The sequence below is a fragment of the Diabrotica virgifera genome, chromosome 10 (assembly GCF_917563875.1).
Source record: "Diabrotica virgifera virgifera chromosome 10, PGI_DIABVI_V3a".
In the NCBI taxonomy this organism is placed as follows: Eukaryota; Metazoa; Arthropoda; class Insecta; order Coleoptera; family Chrysomelidae; genus Diabrotica; species Diabrotica virgifera.
In genome coordinates, this window is record NC_065452.1 from 104,637,421 (window position 1) to 104,652,878 (window position 15,458).

A 15,458-nucleotide genomic window follows, 5' to 3' on the forward strand; every position below is an offset into this window, starting at 1 on the left:
TATTCCATAAGTGCCTTCCACCCTATATATCACATTTTATAAATTTTATACGAGGTATGTCAAAAAGTATGAATTTGAAATAAGTATGAATAAAAATATATCTACTGATAATTTTTTGCGTATAAAAAAGGGATTTAATGGGACTGTTTACTTCCATTTGATATGAAAATCCCAATTTTTTTCGATAGCAAATGTTTTATTTAAATAATACCAATATCTTGAACTTTTGATGAGCAGTTTATATCAGTATGAATCAAAATACATTCAATTATGTAAAGCTGTCACAATAAAATCTACCATTAATTAAGATTAGCTATTACCCGACCTGCTATGTAAGTTTTGAGACACACTTAACAACCCAAATCCGCTAAATTACTAGCAATAACGAAATGTATTGCAAGAAGGTGACAAAATGGCCATGATTCTAAATGGAGATGATTCATACGCACAACTAATACCGTTTATATTAATTGATGACGAAGACTTCGCCTTATCTGGACAAGTTCTTAGACATGATCCCAATTTAAGCAACAACGTTTTAGTATTATCGACTAATATGACCATGAAGAAGGCTAACGTGTTGTTTTGGCAGACAAATAAGTGGGGAATTTTAAATAGGATATTAATCTTCAACCCTATTTATCGGACAATATGGGTAATTAACACCTGTTACCTCCTACATAAGCATATAAAAATAAAAGATTTATTCCAATTTGATGATACTTTGATAGCAGAATGACGAATTTACAACGGATGACACACGCAGTAACCATATAAGTGACGAAATTTTTAGACTACTTTGCTAAATATTTGATTGCAAATAGTGGTTCCAGACCATATCAATGTCAAGCTGTCAATAGACAGAATTCCGAATAGAAAATTGATAGTGAAATTACAAATTATGTCGAATTTCACAGAAATATCCACTTTTTTGATGTCAAAAACATTGATTTTAAAATTTGAGAGCACACTCTTGGAGCCGATTTTTTTTATCTTTATTACTTAAATCTGAACGAAAGTGTGAATGAGCGAAATGATAGTGAATTTGAACAGTAAAATCTGTTCAAAAGCACCTACAAACTTTTTCAAAAAACAAACATAAAGCCATTTTTGTATACTTTTACAATAATGCTTTTGTTTTTCTCTTCATTCTCAATCTATAAATTTTGGTATGTAGGTAAGGGTCTTGTGATGCGGCCGATATTATGGTGGTATTTACATTGTTGTCAGAGCTTCCGTTTTTCTGGAAATCTAATGAACTTTGTGTTCCTGTAAATGCCATCTGTCACGATAGTTTCCAACATCCTTTGTTGTCAGTTTTTTTAAATCGTAGCAATTTATCGTCACAATAAATTGCTCGCATTTATCGTGGCGTCTAAACACCGATTTAAAACGCTTGAACATTCCTTTTTCGAGTTTAAAATGAACCGTTCGTTTTTTCGATTTTGTAAGATTTTGTCGGGGAAAATTGTAAATAAATATTTATAAATTATATTTTGTAGTAAAGTGTGTGTAAATAAATTAACCAATAAAGACTAATAAATGAACAACAAAGACTAATAAATTAAGTAAAGAAATCATTTAAATATGATTTATAGAGAGCGGAATATATGCAACACAACATTACCAAAATATGCGCATATATATATGCATTACTTTTACTACAAATATGCAGGTATTTTTTCTAAATTTGTCTAAATATGCAAATGCATATTAAAAATACTCAAAAATAAAACAATATATTAAGTCGTAAGATCTTCAGAAAAGTTGCCTTCAAAAATACGTACAACTTTCCTCAAACAATCGAAGCCCTCATTTTTTTCTAAAACATTTTTTAATTTATTTCTAATTGTAATCCCTGTATTTCCGGGAATTTTTTGACAATGAGCAGAAAAAGTGTTAACAAGATTAACCGAATCACTTAATTGTAAATTCCTTTGTTCTAATGACTTTATTAGATCTGGTAAAAAACTAAAATTAACTTTTATGAACATAAGTTCTTTAGCAATTTGTACGTTACTTAAAGAACAAAGTACGTTACTTAAGCTGAAGAACAAAAGCGGAATTGTCTACAATTTGATGGATTTTTGTATTTTGATGCTTCTCTCTATGTCCGTCTTTATAGAAGTAAAAGCGAATTTGTCGAATAAAAACACTCTTTCCAGAAAAATTTCTTGTGTGGGACATGATGCTTTTGTTTGTCAGTTCCTCATTTAAAAAATGAAATGTGAAAATGAATGTAACTTACGATTTTGGAACAGGCCTTGCAAAATACTTTGTCTCCACTTAGCTTTAACTCGGGAAACACTTTATCCAAGCACTTTTTTGAATGGTAGACATATTTAAATTTAATATATACCAATCACTTCAAAAACACTAAATACGATACAACGTTTACTTTAAACAAATGTTGGCCGGAAACTGACAAAATAATTATTAGACCCTTAAAAGCAGGTAGGTACCTACGACTTGCTACGCTAATAAAATAATATTTTTCTGGGAACACCCATAATTGTTAAATTCAGGTAGTAATGGGAAAGTCCAGATGAGCGATAGATAGATAAATAACGAGCTCGTTAATATCGAAGTTATAAAATTCCAACTAAGAGAGGAAAATTTTAAACTTTTATATAATTTATTTTTAAAATATGCAAAATAAATCGTGTTTAGCTTAAATATGGAATGTTGTGTTTGTTGTCTGAAAATATGCAATATATGCATCTATATGTACTTTGCATATATTCCGCTCTCTAATGATTTATAATGGAAGATTTTTCAGCCTGTCATATTTATTATATATAGAATATGTGTATGTCACAAAGACAAGAAACTTATACTTACTCGTCTCTCTTTATTTTGATCTGTTGGATATTCGTTATTCTCCATTACTGTCCATTTAAAATGTCATGCTGTTGGAAGATACGGATATCTATAACAAAAGAAAATAATATTAGCAAACATTGTAAACACTATTAAATAAAATGGTGGATTTGCCCATCATAACCTCATGGTCTATCATAAATATTAAATTTGGAAGATTAAAAATATAAGGTTGATATAAGTACATTAGTATCAACAAAAGTTTCTATAATGAGAAGGTAGATTTTTATCCTACAATAACCAGTGCCGGATTAACCAATAGGCAAAGTAGGCAGTTGCCTAGGGACCTCGGCCCCAAAGGGGGCCTCGCAGGGCCCAAAACGAAGAAATAATAATTAGAATTAAATAAAAACTATAAATGTTGAAAAATTCAAATATCGAGCAATACCATAAGAGTAATGGTGGACGTATAAAACTACACTACAATGCATACTTTTGTTCACATAGAAAGTCCATGCTGTGAGAATAAATCGCTAATGAATGCCCTTTGGTAATAGGAACAGTACTACAGATGGAAATAAGACAGACGATTCGAGAGTGGAGCAGAAAAACGCAAGAAAAAGCAGGAGAAAGAAAAGACCCTTAAGCAAGATCGAAAACAGAACCAAAAGTTACTTAAATTAAGTTTCACACGGAAATCCATAGCTAGTGAAGCTGCAACCAATAAAAATGCACGTGATGAAATAGAAATAACTGAGTGAAACATATAGTAGCTTCCGTAACTGAAGAAGATAAAAAAACATGTAACGACATTCTATTCCAGTTCAAGAAGTTAAAGAACCAGAAACCGAAACTAACTTAGAAATTGAAGTTATAGATAAATAATTGGGTCCTAAATTCGGAAAACGACATAGGATTACGCAGTGGCGGTTCTAGCCCGGGGCAGGAAGCCAGGTGCCCCCCACCAGTTTTTACAGGACTTTTTACTATAATCACTTTTGTAAACCGGTCACTCAAAATCTATTGTGACTTGCCCCCCAGTTTTTTTGGTCTAGAACCGCCACTGGGATTACAGAATACAATAACTGAAGAAGTACGGAGATTTTGTATCGGGAAAGGTCTTCAGAATGTAAAAATCTTGATGAAAGTTTTTCAGCATCAAAAAGAAATTTTGAAGATATTACAAGATTTGTACAAAATCTATGGTTTTTCGAAAATATATCAGTGGAACAAAAATTCGAAGAGATTGGCTAATAACGTATTCTCCCTCAAATGGAATATCGTATTTTGGGTTTATTCAGACCGTGTAGGTACAACTTTTTTCAGCCTCTAGCCACCGTTGGGAAGTTATGATCAAATGCTTAAATGAAACTCCACTATAAATATCTGCGATTATAAGCGATCTCATTCGCCACGATCGAGTACTTAAAAGAACAAGCAGCACAAGATTGTCTGCAAGGGCACATGCAACAAGACCTTTGTCTAAAGGTTACAACGCTTTTGAATCTGCTGTTCATACTTTTGCTGAAGACACTAATCAGAAAGCTGAAACAGTTCATGAGGCAAAGTGTTTGTTGAAAGAAATGTAAAAAAAGAAACATTCATAATGAATGAGTTTTGGGCAACAATTTTAGAACGCGTCCACGCTGTCAGTAAATCATTACAGAGAGAAGAGAAGAGATTGAACTTCAAACTGCAGTTCAACTTCTAAATACACTTTTGGAGTTCTTAATCCCAAAGACATAGTTTTGCTTACTACCAGCAGAAGACCTGCGATCTATACTCTGAATGTTCCGACGCGAGTAAACGAAAACCAGCAAGAAAACTACATTTTGATGATGCTAATTTCAATGGAAGTTTTTCTACAGTGCGGACAAAAGTTAAAGGTTGAAACGTATCCACCAATATTCGATAAGCTAATTACTGAGCAGAGTCGTCGGTTGACAGTGTACGGGTCAGTAAACTCAGTATTTGGTCTTTTGTGCTTTTACAAAATTGAGTGATACTCTAATAAATGAGTGTGCTGGGCAAAAGTACATGAAAACTATCCTGATGACATTGAATCTGAACTTGAAGATGAACTAAAGCAGTTCAAATGTTTTATAGCCCAGTTTCAAGACTTGTAGGGAAAACTATTTCTGCTACACAGTCATGTTGTTATTTCGCAACAGGCGAACTGACATGGTCAAAAATGGTGAAAATTATTAAAAACGGAGAAAGCCTAGGTTTCTTAGGGGGCCTCATAGCTTGGGTTGCCTAGGGGCCTCAAGATTCTTAATCTGGGACTGGTTCACACAGTCCGAAAAAATAGTTCCAGTATTGCAAAGTTTGACCTAGAGTGGAATCCCCAAAGAAAAAGAAAAAGAGGTCGCCTAGGACAAACTTAAAGAAGATCAATCGTGAACGAGATAAGACGCGAAGGAAAGTCTTACAATGAGGTGAAAACCTTAGCGGTCACCAAAATAACAAACCACGAAGTTGTTCAAGCACTTCAAAAAATAAAGAAAGGTAAGTAAATAAGCTTAACAGATAATTATTTAGATATTGAAAGAAATGTAACTTAACCTAGAGAAATATGTCATATTTCAATATTTGCTAGATTTACAAAGAACCAATTAAGACATTCAAAACCTAAATATAATTAAAATGAATCGTTTAAGAAAACGATAAAAACTGTATCATTTTCCCATTTTAAAATCTTTGTTTCTTGTACTAATTGACAATATAATAGCTAAACAATAATCCAAATGGTGTTCGCATGATGTACAGTTAAATGTACTTTTTCCTGCGAATCTTTTAATAAATTATAGTTTTATTCTATAATAATACACGATAATACATAATCTAGTTGAATCGGCCTTCGCTATTCATTTCACAGTACCACAACAAATGGGCAGGTACTCCTAATAAATTGATCGCTCTTCCAAATAGGTCATGGTCATAAAGAGGCAAGTATGCTGGTAATTGTGTGTTTTTGTTTATATTCATTTCACGTTTTTCTACTTTTATAGTAAGGGTATTAACTATTTATTGTAAAAACAGTACATTTACTACAGTTTTTTGTTTGTTTTGGCTTTAGGATTAGTCCAGATTATGTTTCGTGGACCTTAAGAAGGCATTTGACAGGATAAAATTAGAGGACGTTATCCATTTGTTCTACTCAAGAGAGGTACTTCTAGGAATAATTAAAACGATCGAAAATATCTACCAAAACAATGCAATAAAAGTAAAAGTAGAAGATGAACTAATTGAGCCAAACGAAGCTGGCAATAGGATAAGACAGGGGGAATCCTTGAGTCCTTTATTGCTCAACGTGATCATGATGAAATAATAAAAAAAAGTAAAAACTTAAAAAAGGATACCAAATAGGAGAAAAACAATTTCAAATAATCTGCTATACAGACGATGCAAGACTAACTAGTCCAGGGTAATAAGGATTTTCTCGGGACACTCAAAGATCCAGGTAGCTGAATACTTTTTCAGTTATTGTATACCTATAGTATGAAAACCTACCTGTTTCCTGCCTAGAGTTCGCGTCCGTTTTTTAATTATTAACAATTTAGTGCAAAAACCGCGATTTTTTCAATTGTTTGCACTCCATTCAAAAACTAAAAAGTTGACATAAAATTACAAAATTCAGTTTTTTAGAACATTGAAAAACCTTCAAAATGCCGATTTTTGAAAGTTAAAAAGTTAATTTGTTGCTAAGCACACTGCAAAATACCTAAGTGAAAATCGTTATTTGTTAATAACTTTTACGAAAACTACTTTAGAACTTCAGTGTTTCACCAAAAGTTGGGTATTGAGGTACTTAACAAACCTCCAAAATTTGGGACCGATCCCTTTAAAAGTTAGAAAGTTAATTTGTTGCTACGCAAACTGCAAAATAAGTGAAAGTCGTTATTTGTTAATAACTTTTACTAAAACTACCTTAGAACTTTAGTGTTTCACCCAAAGTTGGACATTGGGGTACTTAACAAACCCTCAAAATTTGAGACCGATCCATTAATTAGTTTAAGAGTTATTCTATTTGTTTATCCCAGAGACCTTTATTTTGCAATAAGATAAGACAGAAAATAATGAAGATAGTGCAATTCTGAGTATGCCAAATAAAAGTAGAAGAGTGATAGCATCAAAATGTACTAAAAAACGATAAAAATATTATCTAATATAATCAAAAATCCTAATGCCAAATTTGTGAAATTTTGTAGTTTATAAACATTTGGAATAACTTTAAAAATGTTGTCCGTAGAAACAATATTTTTATATATTCGAAAAGATAGTATTTTAACACGAATTTTCAAATAAAAAAAATTAGCCTGGGCTCATTTGGGACAAAGTTAGCCATATGTTTTTTTTTAATTCACAGCTGATTTGTTTATAATAATTAAGGAATCTCATTAATGCCATTTTAAAGAATGGGATTTGTATTATTTCTTAAAAAATTTGCACAAACATTATACCTTCACAGCACCCTCTACGATTTTTCAAAAATGTAGTGCAAACGATTACTAGGGGGAATCTACAAATCCAGCGAGTTAAAATACCGAAAAAGCAATTTCAATCGAATATAATTTGCTGTATCTCCGGATCAACTCAATGGATTTTGATCTTTCTTTTTTTAATTGGTATGTAATTTTTACGTACATTACAAATATGCAAATTGTTTATAAATTTATTAATTAATAAATAGTCTAATTTGTTTAAACAATTCTTGAAAAAATATTTTTTTTACAAAAATCTATTTTTTTAATCATAGTATCATTAATGATCACAGAAAAAGTTAAAATACACTTTAATAAATAAATGATTTTTAATAGATAATTATTTATTGAACATAATTTATTTATTAAAGTATACCTTAACTTTTTCTATGATTAATAGGGATAGTATGATTAAAATCATGGATTTTTGGGAAAAAAATATTTTTTCAAAAATTGTTTAAACAAATTAGACTGTTTATTAATTAATAAATGTCTAGACAAATTGTATATTTGTAATGTACAGAAAAATTACATACATATTAAAAAAAGAACGATCAAAATATATTTAGTAGATCCCGAGATATAGAAAATGATAGTAGTTTTAAGTTGCTTTTTATAGTTTTTGAACTCGTGCATTTGTCGGCTCCCAGCTCCCCCTTCACTTACCACGACTAGTCACCAATTAAACTACATTTTTAAAAATTCGTGTAAAATACCAGCTTTTCTAATATGTAAAATGACTTTTTCTACAGACAATATTTTTAAAATTATTCTAAATGTTTTTAAACTACAAAATTTCACAAATTTGGCATTAGGATTTTTGACTATATTAGATAATCTTTTTATCGTTTTTTAGTACATTTTGATAGTATCAGTTTTCTACTTTCATTTGGCATACTCAGAATTGCCCTATCTTCATTATTTTATGTCTTAATGTTATTGCAAAATAAAGGTCTCTGGGATAAATAATTAGAATAACTCTTAAATTAATTAATGGATCGGTCTCGAATTTTGAGGGTTTGTTAAGTACCCCAATACCCAACTTTGGGCGAAACACCAAAGTTCTAAGGTAGGTTTAGTAAAAATTATTAACAAATAACGATTTTCACTTATTTTGCAGTTTGCGTAGCAACAAATTAACTTTTTAACTTTCAAAAATCGGCATTTTGAAGGTTTTTTAATGTTCTAAAAAATTAAATTTTGTAGTTTTATGTCAAATATTTATCTTTTGAATGGGGTGCAAAAAATCGAAAAATCGCGATTTTTGCACTAAATTGTTAATAATTAAAAAACGGACGCGAACTCTAGGCAGGAAACAGGTAGGTTTTCATCCTATAGGTATACAATAACTAAAAAAGTAGTCAGCTACCTGGATCTTTGAGTGTCCCGAACATGGTCCAAAGTGTAGATGATTATAACGTATGCTGCACAAATTTCATATACTCGCCAGAAAGTTTAACACGTTAATTTCCCCAAAAAAGACAAAAGGCATGGTTATACATAATAGCAAATCCAATAAAATGTAAATGGGAGCTGGAGGATTAGATAATAGAATAAGTGATTTAGTTTAAATATCTAGGATATCTATCACACTATCTAGCTACGGAAACCCCGAAACAGAACTGGAAGATCAAGTGAATAGAGCAAACAGAGCTGCAGGTTGTCTGAATGAAACAATATCGAGAAATAAAAATATCGGAAAAGAAATGAAATGCAGAATTTAAACAGTCATCAGACCAAGAATGACATACGCGGCAGAAACACTACCTCATAGTCTAAGATACAATATAAAGTCGATTTGCACCGATCTGTTTAATGGATAAAAATGATTGGATATGTAATATAGCATGTTAACAATTACAAAAAATAAGGGTTGCCCGATCTAATCTTCTATAATTAATTAATAATTAAAAAAACATTTTTTTTATAAATTAAAAAAAAAAATTCGACCCGGGCAGATATTATTTTAGATTTTTTAGGTCATTCTAAACAAAAAAGGTCTTTTGTAATTTTTCTCTAAAGTTGATCGTTTTCTAGTTATAAACAGTTTAAAACTGAAAAAAGAACGAAAGATGACGATTTTCAAGGCTCAAAAACATAAGTGTAAAATATCATTTTTGAAGTTACGAAGTACCTAAATTCAAGTTCAAACCTTATTCTATCAGTTCTTGATAAGTCTTTTGGACTTATTTCATTTTGAAACATTGTTTTTTAGTTGTTAATGCCCGTCTCCCCATAAGAAACCTTCCTCATTAACAATTAACAAAATATATTTTAGAATAAAACATGGCTAAAATTCTTATCGAGACCTGATAGAACAAGGTTTGAGCTTGAATTGATGTACTTGATGATTACAAAAATGATATTTTTTACTTATGTTTTTGAGCCTTGAAAATTGTCATCTTTCGTTCTTTTTTCAGTTTTAAATTGTTTATAACTCAAAAACGATCAACTTTAGAGAAAAAATACAAAAGACGTTTTTTGTTTAGAATGATCAAAAAAATCTAAAATAATATCTGCCCGGGTCGAAAATTTTATTTTAAAATTCATAAAAAAATGTCATTTTTTAATTATTAATTAATTATAGGTAGTTACAACAAGATTAGATCGGGCAACCCTTGTTTTTTGTAATTGTTAACATGTTATACATATCCAATAATGTTTATCCATTAAACAGATCAGTGCAAATCGACCTTATATCGGATCCTCTACTATCACATAGAGAGGACAAGAAGATTGCCAGAAACAGTAGAGATGAAAACGTTTCGAAAAATCGATGGTAAGACACTATGGGACAGAGCTAGGAGTACATATACGAGGGAGATGTAAGGTGGAAAACATTAATAAGTGGGTAAGAAACAGAAGAGTAGAATGGAATGACCACATAAGCCGAATGACAAAAGTAGAATAGTAACGACGGGGAGAGACGGTTTCCCAATAGGAAGAGACGATCAGTGGGAATACCACGAAAACGATGGAACGACAACTTACTGGAGGCACATTGAAAAAAACAGACAGAGTCATGTCTATACAAAAACAAGAATAAGGTCTTGTACGCAGGCAAAAGAGCCAAGTATGCTGATAATTCTGCGTTTTGTTTATATTCATTTCACGTTTTTCTAGTTTGAAATAATGGTATTAAATAATTGTAAAAACAGTACATTCATACAGCTTTTTTTTGTTTTGGCTTTAAGCTTAGTCCAGTTTATGTTTCGTGGACATTAAGAAGACACTAACTTACACCGAAAGGACAAAAATATTACTAGAAACAACAGAGGGAAGGATGTCTGACTGATGTGCATATTTGCTACAATTAAAAATAAAAAAAATATGATTCAAATCTGCCGTTTCTTTGCAAATATCACAATGACAAACAAATTAGAAGCCTGCGAGATTCATATCGTAGAATGCTCAAAATATCATGGGTTCAACGCATTCCAAACATAAAAGTCTTAAACAGAATAGGTCAAGGCGAAGGTGACTCGACGAAGGTGATAAAAAAGGGAAAACTTGAATATCTGGGCATATAACGAAAGGTAACAAACAGATACTCGAGGTTGCAGTTAATACTCAACGGAAAGAACGATGGAAAAAGAGAAATTGGTAGGAAGAAATATCCATGGCTTCGAAACCTTCGTCAATGGACTGGCTTATCAGCAGATCAATTGTTATATGTCTTGCAGGATCAAGAACATTATCGGCAAATTGTCATGGAAGGTACCCCCGCCTAAAATTTGGGTAATCAGTACTCAAAGAAAAAGACCCAAAAGAGGATACCATCGTATACATATATTAACTTTAAAATGGGTTGAAGAAATACAATTCAGGCTTACTCACAATCTGTTTTATTTAGTATAAAAAAGGACGACCTGACCGGTTTCGGACACAATTTACTGTCCATCTTCAGGTCATCGGTAAAGGTCCATTCAAAATGACGCCGCGTCTATTCTACTACATATATTCCTTGAACCGTGATCATTTTGAGTGAATCTTTATCGACGACCTGAAGATCGACGGTAAATTGTAGTGTCCGAGACCGGTCCGATCGTCCTTTTGAGTCAATAAAACAAATTGTGAGTAATAGTCTAGTCCTAGTCGCAACATAGGGGGTCCCGTGGACACTTTTATTTCGCCGCGATTTGATGGTGGTATTATAGGTTTTTTGGGTCGCTGAATCCAATGGAAGTGGTCTGGAAGCCCAAATGTGGCGCGTTTAATTGTTATTAACAAATTATGGTAACATTTGGTGTTTTTCAGGAATTATTAGAAGCCCTGTAAATAAATTGATAGTGTTAAGGTCTTCTCTGATGTATTTTTGGTCGCTGAATCGAATGCGACTAGTCGCGATTACTCAAAGTATGTTCTTATTTTGTTAATAACAAAATAATAGTTTATTCGCCGAAAAGCTCGAAATGCGCTATCTACAGCAAATTTGTAGTCTTTTTCATAGTATGTTTATACGCTAAATCGATTGCCGCTAGTCGTGATAGCTTAGACCACGTTCTGACTTTGTTATTAATAAATTATTGCAAAAATAACGGTTTATAGTCCGTTCACTCACGGTTTTTGCTCTATATTTAAAAAAACCACTTGGATTGACATGAAATTTGGCATACACGTAGCTAACATGTCAAACAAAACAAGTGATATTATGCTGATGTCTGCTTTTACCCTGGGGGTGAGTTTCACCCCTTTTCGGGGTTGAAAAAAGAAACCTTTAAACTAAGTCCGGAAGTGGATCAACTGATTAATTCTAAGCAACTTTTGTTCCATACAGTTTTTTCACTAAGTCAATACTTTTCGAGTTATTTGGTTGTTTTGTTGAAAAATGAAGATATATATTCACTCGCAAATAACTCGAAAAGTATTGACTTCTAGTATCCAATTCCGGACTTATTTTAAAGGTTTCTTCTTTCACACACGAAACGGGGTGAAACTCACCCTCAGGGTAAAAGCACACATCGGCACAATATCACTTGTTTTGTTTGACATGTTAGCTACGTGCATGCCAAATTTCATGTCATTCCAAGTGTTTTTTTTTTAATTTAGAGCAAAAACCGTGAGTAAACGTACTATAAACCGTTATTTTTGCAATAATTTATTAATAACAAAGTCGGAACGTGGTTTAAGCTATCACCACTAGTGACAATCGATTTAGCGTATAAAAATACTATGAAAAAGACTACAAACTTGCTGTAGATAACGCATTTCGAGCTTTTCGGCGAATAAACAATTATTTTGTTATTAACAAAATACGAACACATTTTGAGTAATCACGACTAGTCGCATTCGATTCAGCGACCAAAAATACACCAGAGAAGACCTTAACACTATCAATTTATTTACAGGGCTTCTAATAATTCCTGAAAACATCAAATTTTACCATAATTTATTAATAACAATTAAACGCACCACATTTGGGTTTCCAGACCACTTTCGTTGGATTCAGCGACCCAAAAAACCTATAATACCACCACCACGGCACGGCACAGGACAGTCCAAATTCATTTGTATAGTTTTAAATGCAACGCTCAACGTAACCCATTATGAGCGGCCAGCTCGGCCCAGCACAGTCCAGTACGCAAACGGAACGGCCAAAATTCTCCGAGGAGAATAAAATCCGTTGAAGTCCGTAAAAAGTCGAACGGCCAGTCGGCGCCATTGTGTCATAATTGTTGGTAGTAAGCAGATATATTGTTGATTTTTTAATTGAAAGCGCGTTGTTTGTTTTGAAATATGGAAATATAAAATTTGGTTTGAGACATTCGAAATTATTTGGGAAATTTTGGATCATCTTTATGCGGGAAAAGATGATGAAAATCGCCATATTCTCTTCTTTTTTTAATATATCGTGAACCAAAAAACCGATGTTTCCGTAGTCATTTTGCATTTTCGTCTGTTTCAATCTAAGCACAAATTTCACTTACTATTATAACCTCTTCTTCTGACGAGGTCTCTATGGCAAATGATCATTTTTCCGGTGCCGTGCCGGCCGTTACAAATGGGTTTTTAGACGTGCCGGCCTGGAAACCCATTATGAACGCCCGGCACGGCACAGGACAGTCCAAATTCATTTGTATAGTTTTAAATGCAACGTAACCCATTATGAGCGGCCAGCTCGGCCCGGCACAGTCCAGCACGCAAACGGAACGGCCGAAATTCTCCGACGAGAATAAAATCCGTTGAAGTCGAACGGCCTGAACGGCCAGTCGGCGCCATTGTGTCATAATTGTTGGTAGTAAGCAGATATATTGTTGATTTTTTAATTGAAAGCGCGTTGTTTGTTTTGAAATATGGAAATATAAAATTTGGGCGTTCATAATGGGTGTCCTCCTTAAAAATGTCCACGGGACCCCCTATGTTGCGACTAGACTGTAAAGGACGATTCATATTTATCCGTTCGGGCACGTAGCGTTTCGTTTCCGAAAAATATTGTTTTTATGGTTTTAAATATGAACAATTCATACTGTCCGGAGCGTATAATATCAGACAACTCATTGTAAAATCAGGTTTTTATATTTTTCGGAAACGAAACGCTAGTGCCCGAACGGATAATATGATTCTTCCTTTAGTCTGAATTTTATTTATTCAATCCATTTTTCAATCCATTCTTCAATCCAAACCACACATGAAACCCATTCATCATTTTTATATTAACTTTAGTTATGTCTATGGATGATGACGATAGTACATATTAAAATTAATTTAAATGTTAGTAAAAGCAGAGCTTACTGGGTAGCGCAAAAATTGGGTGTGTACGCATGTTAGAATAGTAGAATATTTGTTAGATTAGATAAGAGACGCCTTAAGGTGAAATATTTTTGCGAAACATTAGTAATTTAGGTTATATTAAAATGGCTTATTGGTCATTGATTAGTGTTTGTTATAAATCAACAAAAACTATAACAAATTGGTTGGATATGTCCCACATAAATTAACAACAACAAAATTTAAGGCTACCCATTCATTCTTCTTAAAAAATGTTGTTCTACAGGTCATGGTCGTAATAATCTCTGTCGAATTCTTTCAGCAACTACCGTTTTGAGTACAACATAAGAAATTAAAGATCCGAACATTCTATCCTAATAGACTCGATGATTTAATACTGTTAAATCATAAACAGCTAGCAAAAAGAACTGTTATATCATTTTTACAATACGGGCGGCAGGACTGGACTGGTGTAGCAATAAATTGTACATTTTACTAGATATTTATCAATGTAATATAGTCTAAGATCCGATATAAGAATGACGTTCACCGATCTGTTTAATGGATAAAAATGATTTGATGTGTAATTTAGTTAAGTTTAGTGTTAAAAATTATAAAAAACAAGAGATGCTCGATATAATTTGGTCCAGACTATAATATATTAATGATTAAAAAATGACGCAGATTAATAATTAAAAAAAAAACAAAAAAGGTATTTCGTAATATTACCCTTAAGTTGATCGTTTTTGAGTTATAAACAATTTAAAACTGAAAAAAGAACGAAAAATGACGATATTCAAGACTCAAAAACACAAGTGAAAATTATTAATTTTGTAATCATCAAGTACCTAAATTCAAGTTCAAATCTTCTTCTATCAGGTTCCGATAAGGATTTTTCTCATATTTTATTCTAAAATATCTTTTTAATTGTTAATGAGGAAGGTTCCTTATGGGAAGACGGGCGATCGAGCTGAATTAAAAACTAAAAAACAATGTTTTAAAATGAGACAAGCCCAAAATACTTATCAAAAACTGAAAAGGTTTGAACTTGAATTTAGGTACTTTGTAATTTCAAAAATGGTATTTTTAATTATGTTTTTGGACCCTGACAATCGTAATTATTCGTTTTTTTTCTGTTTTAAATTGATTATAACTCGAAAACGATCAACTTGTGAGAAAAATTATAAAAGACCTTTTTTGTTTCAAACATTTTGTCGAAGGCCATTGGGATGTCCACCTATATCCAGAAGCAATCGCGGTGCAAGCTGAGAGTGGTGTCAAGAATATCAAAACTGAATGCAAATTATTGCGCGACAGTTTTATTTATAATAAATATATATTTAATTGTTTCATATAATATTTAATATATGTATATTTAAATATATATTTAATTATATAATATAATTTAATTGTAATTGTTATATTATTTAATTGAATAAAATAATA

General features: G+C 32.1%; 1 protein-coding gene across 5 annotated transcripts in view; it reads right to left on the reverse strand.

Moving 5' to 3' along the window:
* LOC114333446 (uncharacterized) overlaps positions 1-15,458 on the reverse strand; it is a 346,961-nt gene that overhangs the window by 100,791 nt on the left and 230,712 nt on the right. For all 5 annotated transcript variants that reach the window (XM_028283317.2, XM_028283318.2, XM_028283319.2 and 2 more), the window contains one exon: positions 2,842-2,929. In XM_028283317.2, coding sequence (XP_028139118.1) covers positions 2,842-2,886 — 45 coding nt within the window. In that variant the 5' untranslated portion in view covers positions 2,887-2,929. The remainder of the gene's footprint in view (positions 1-2,841; positions 2,930-15,458) is intronic.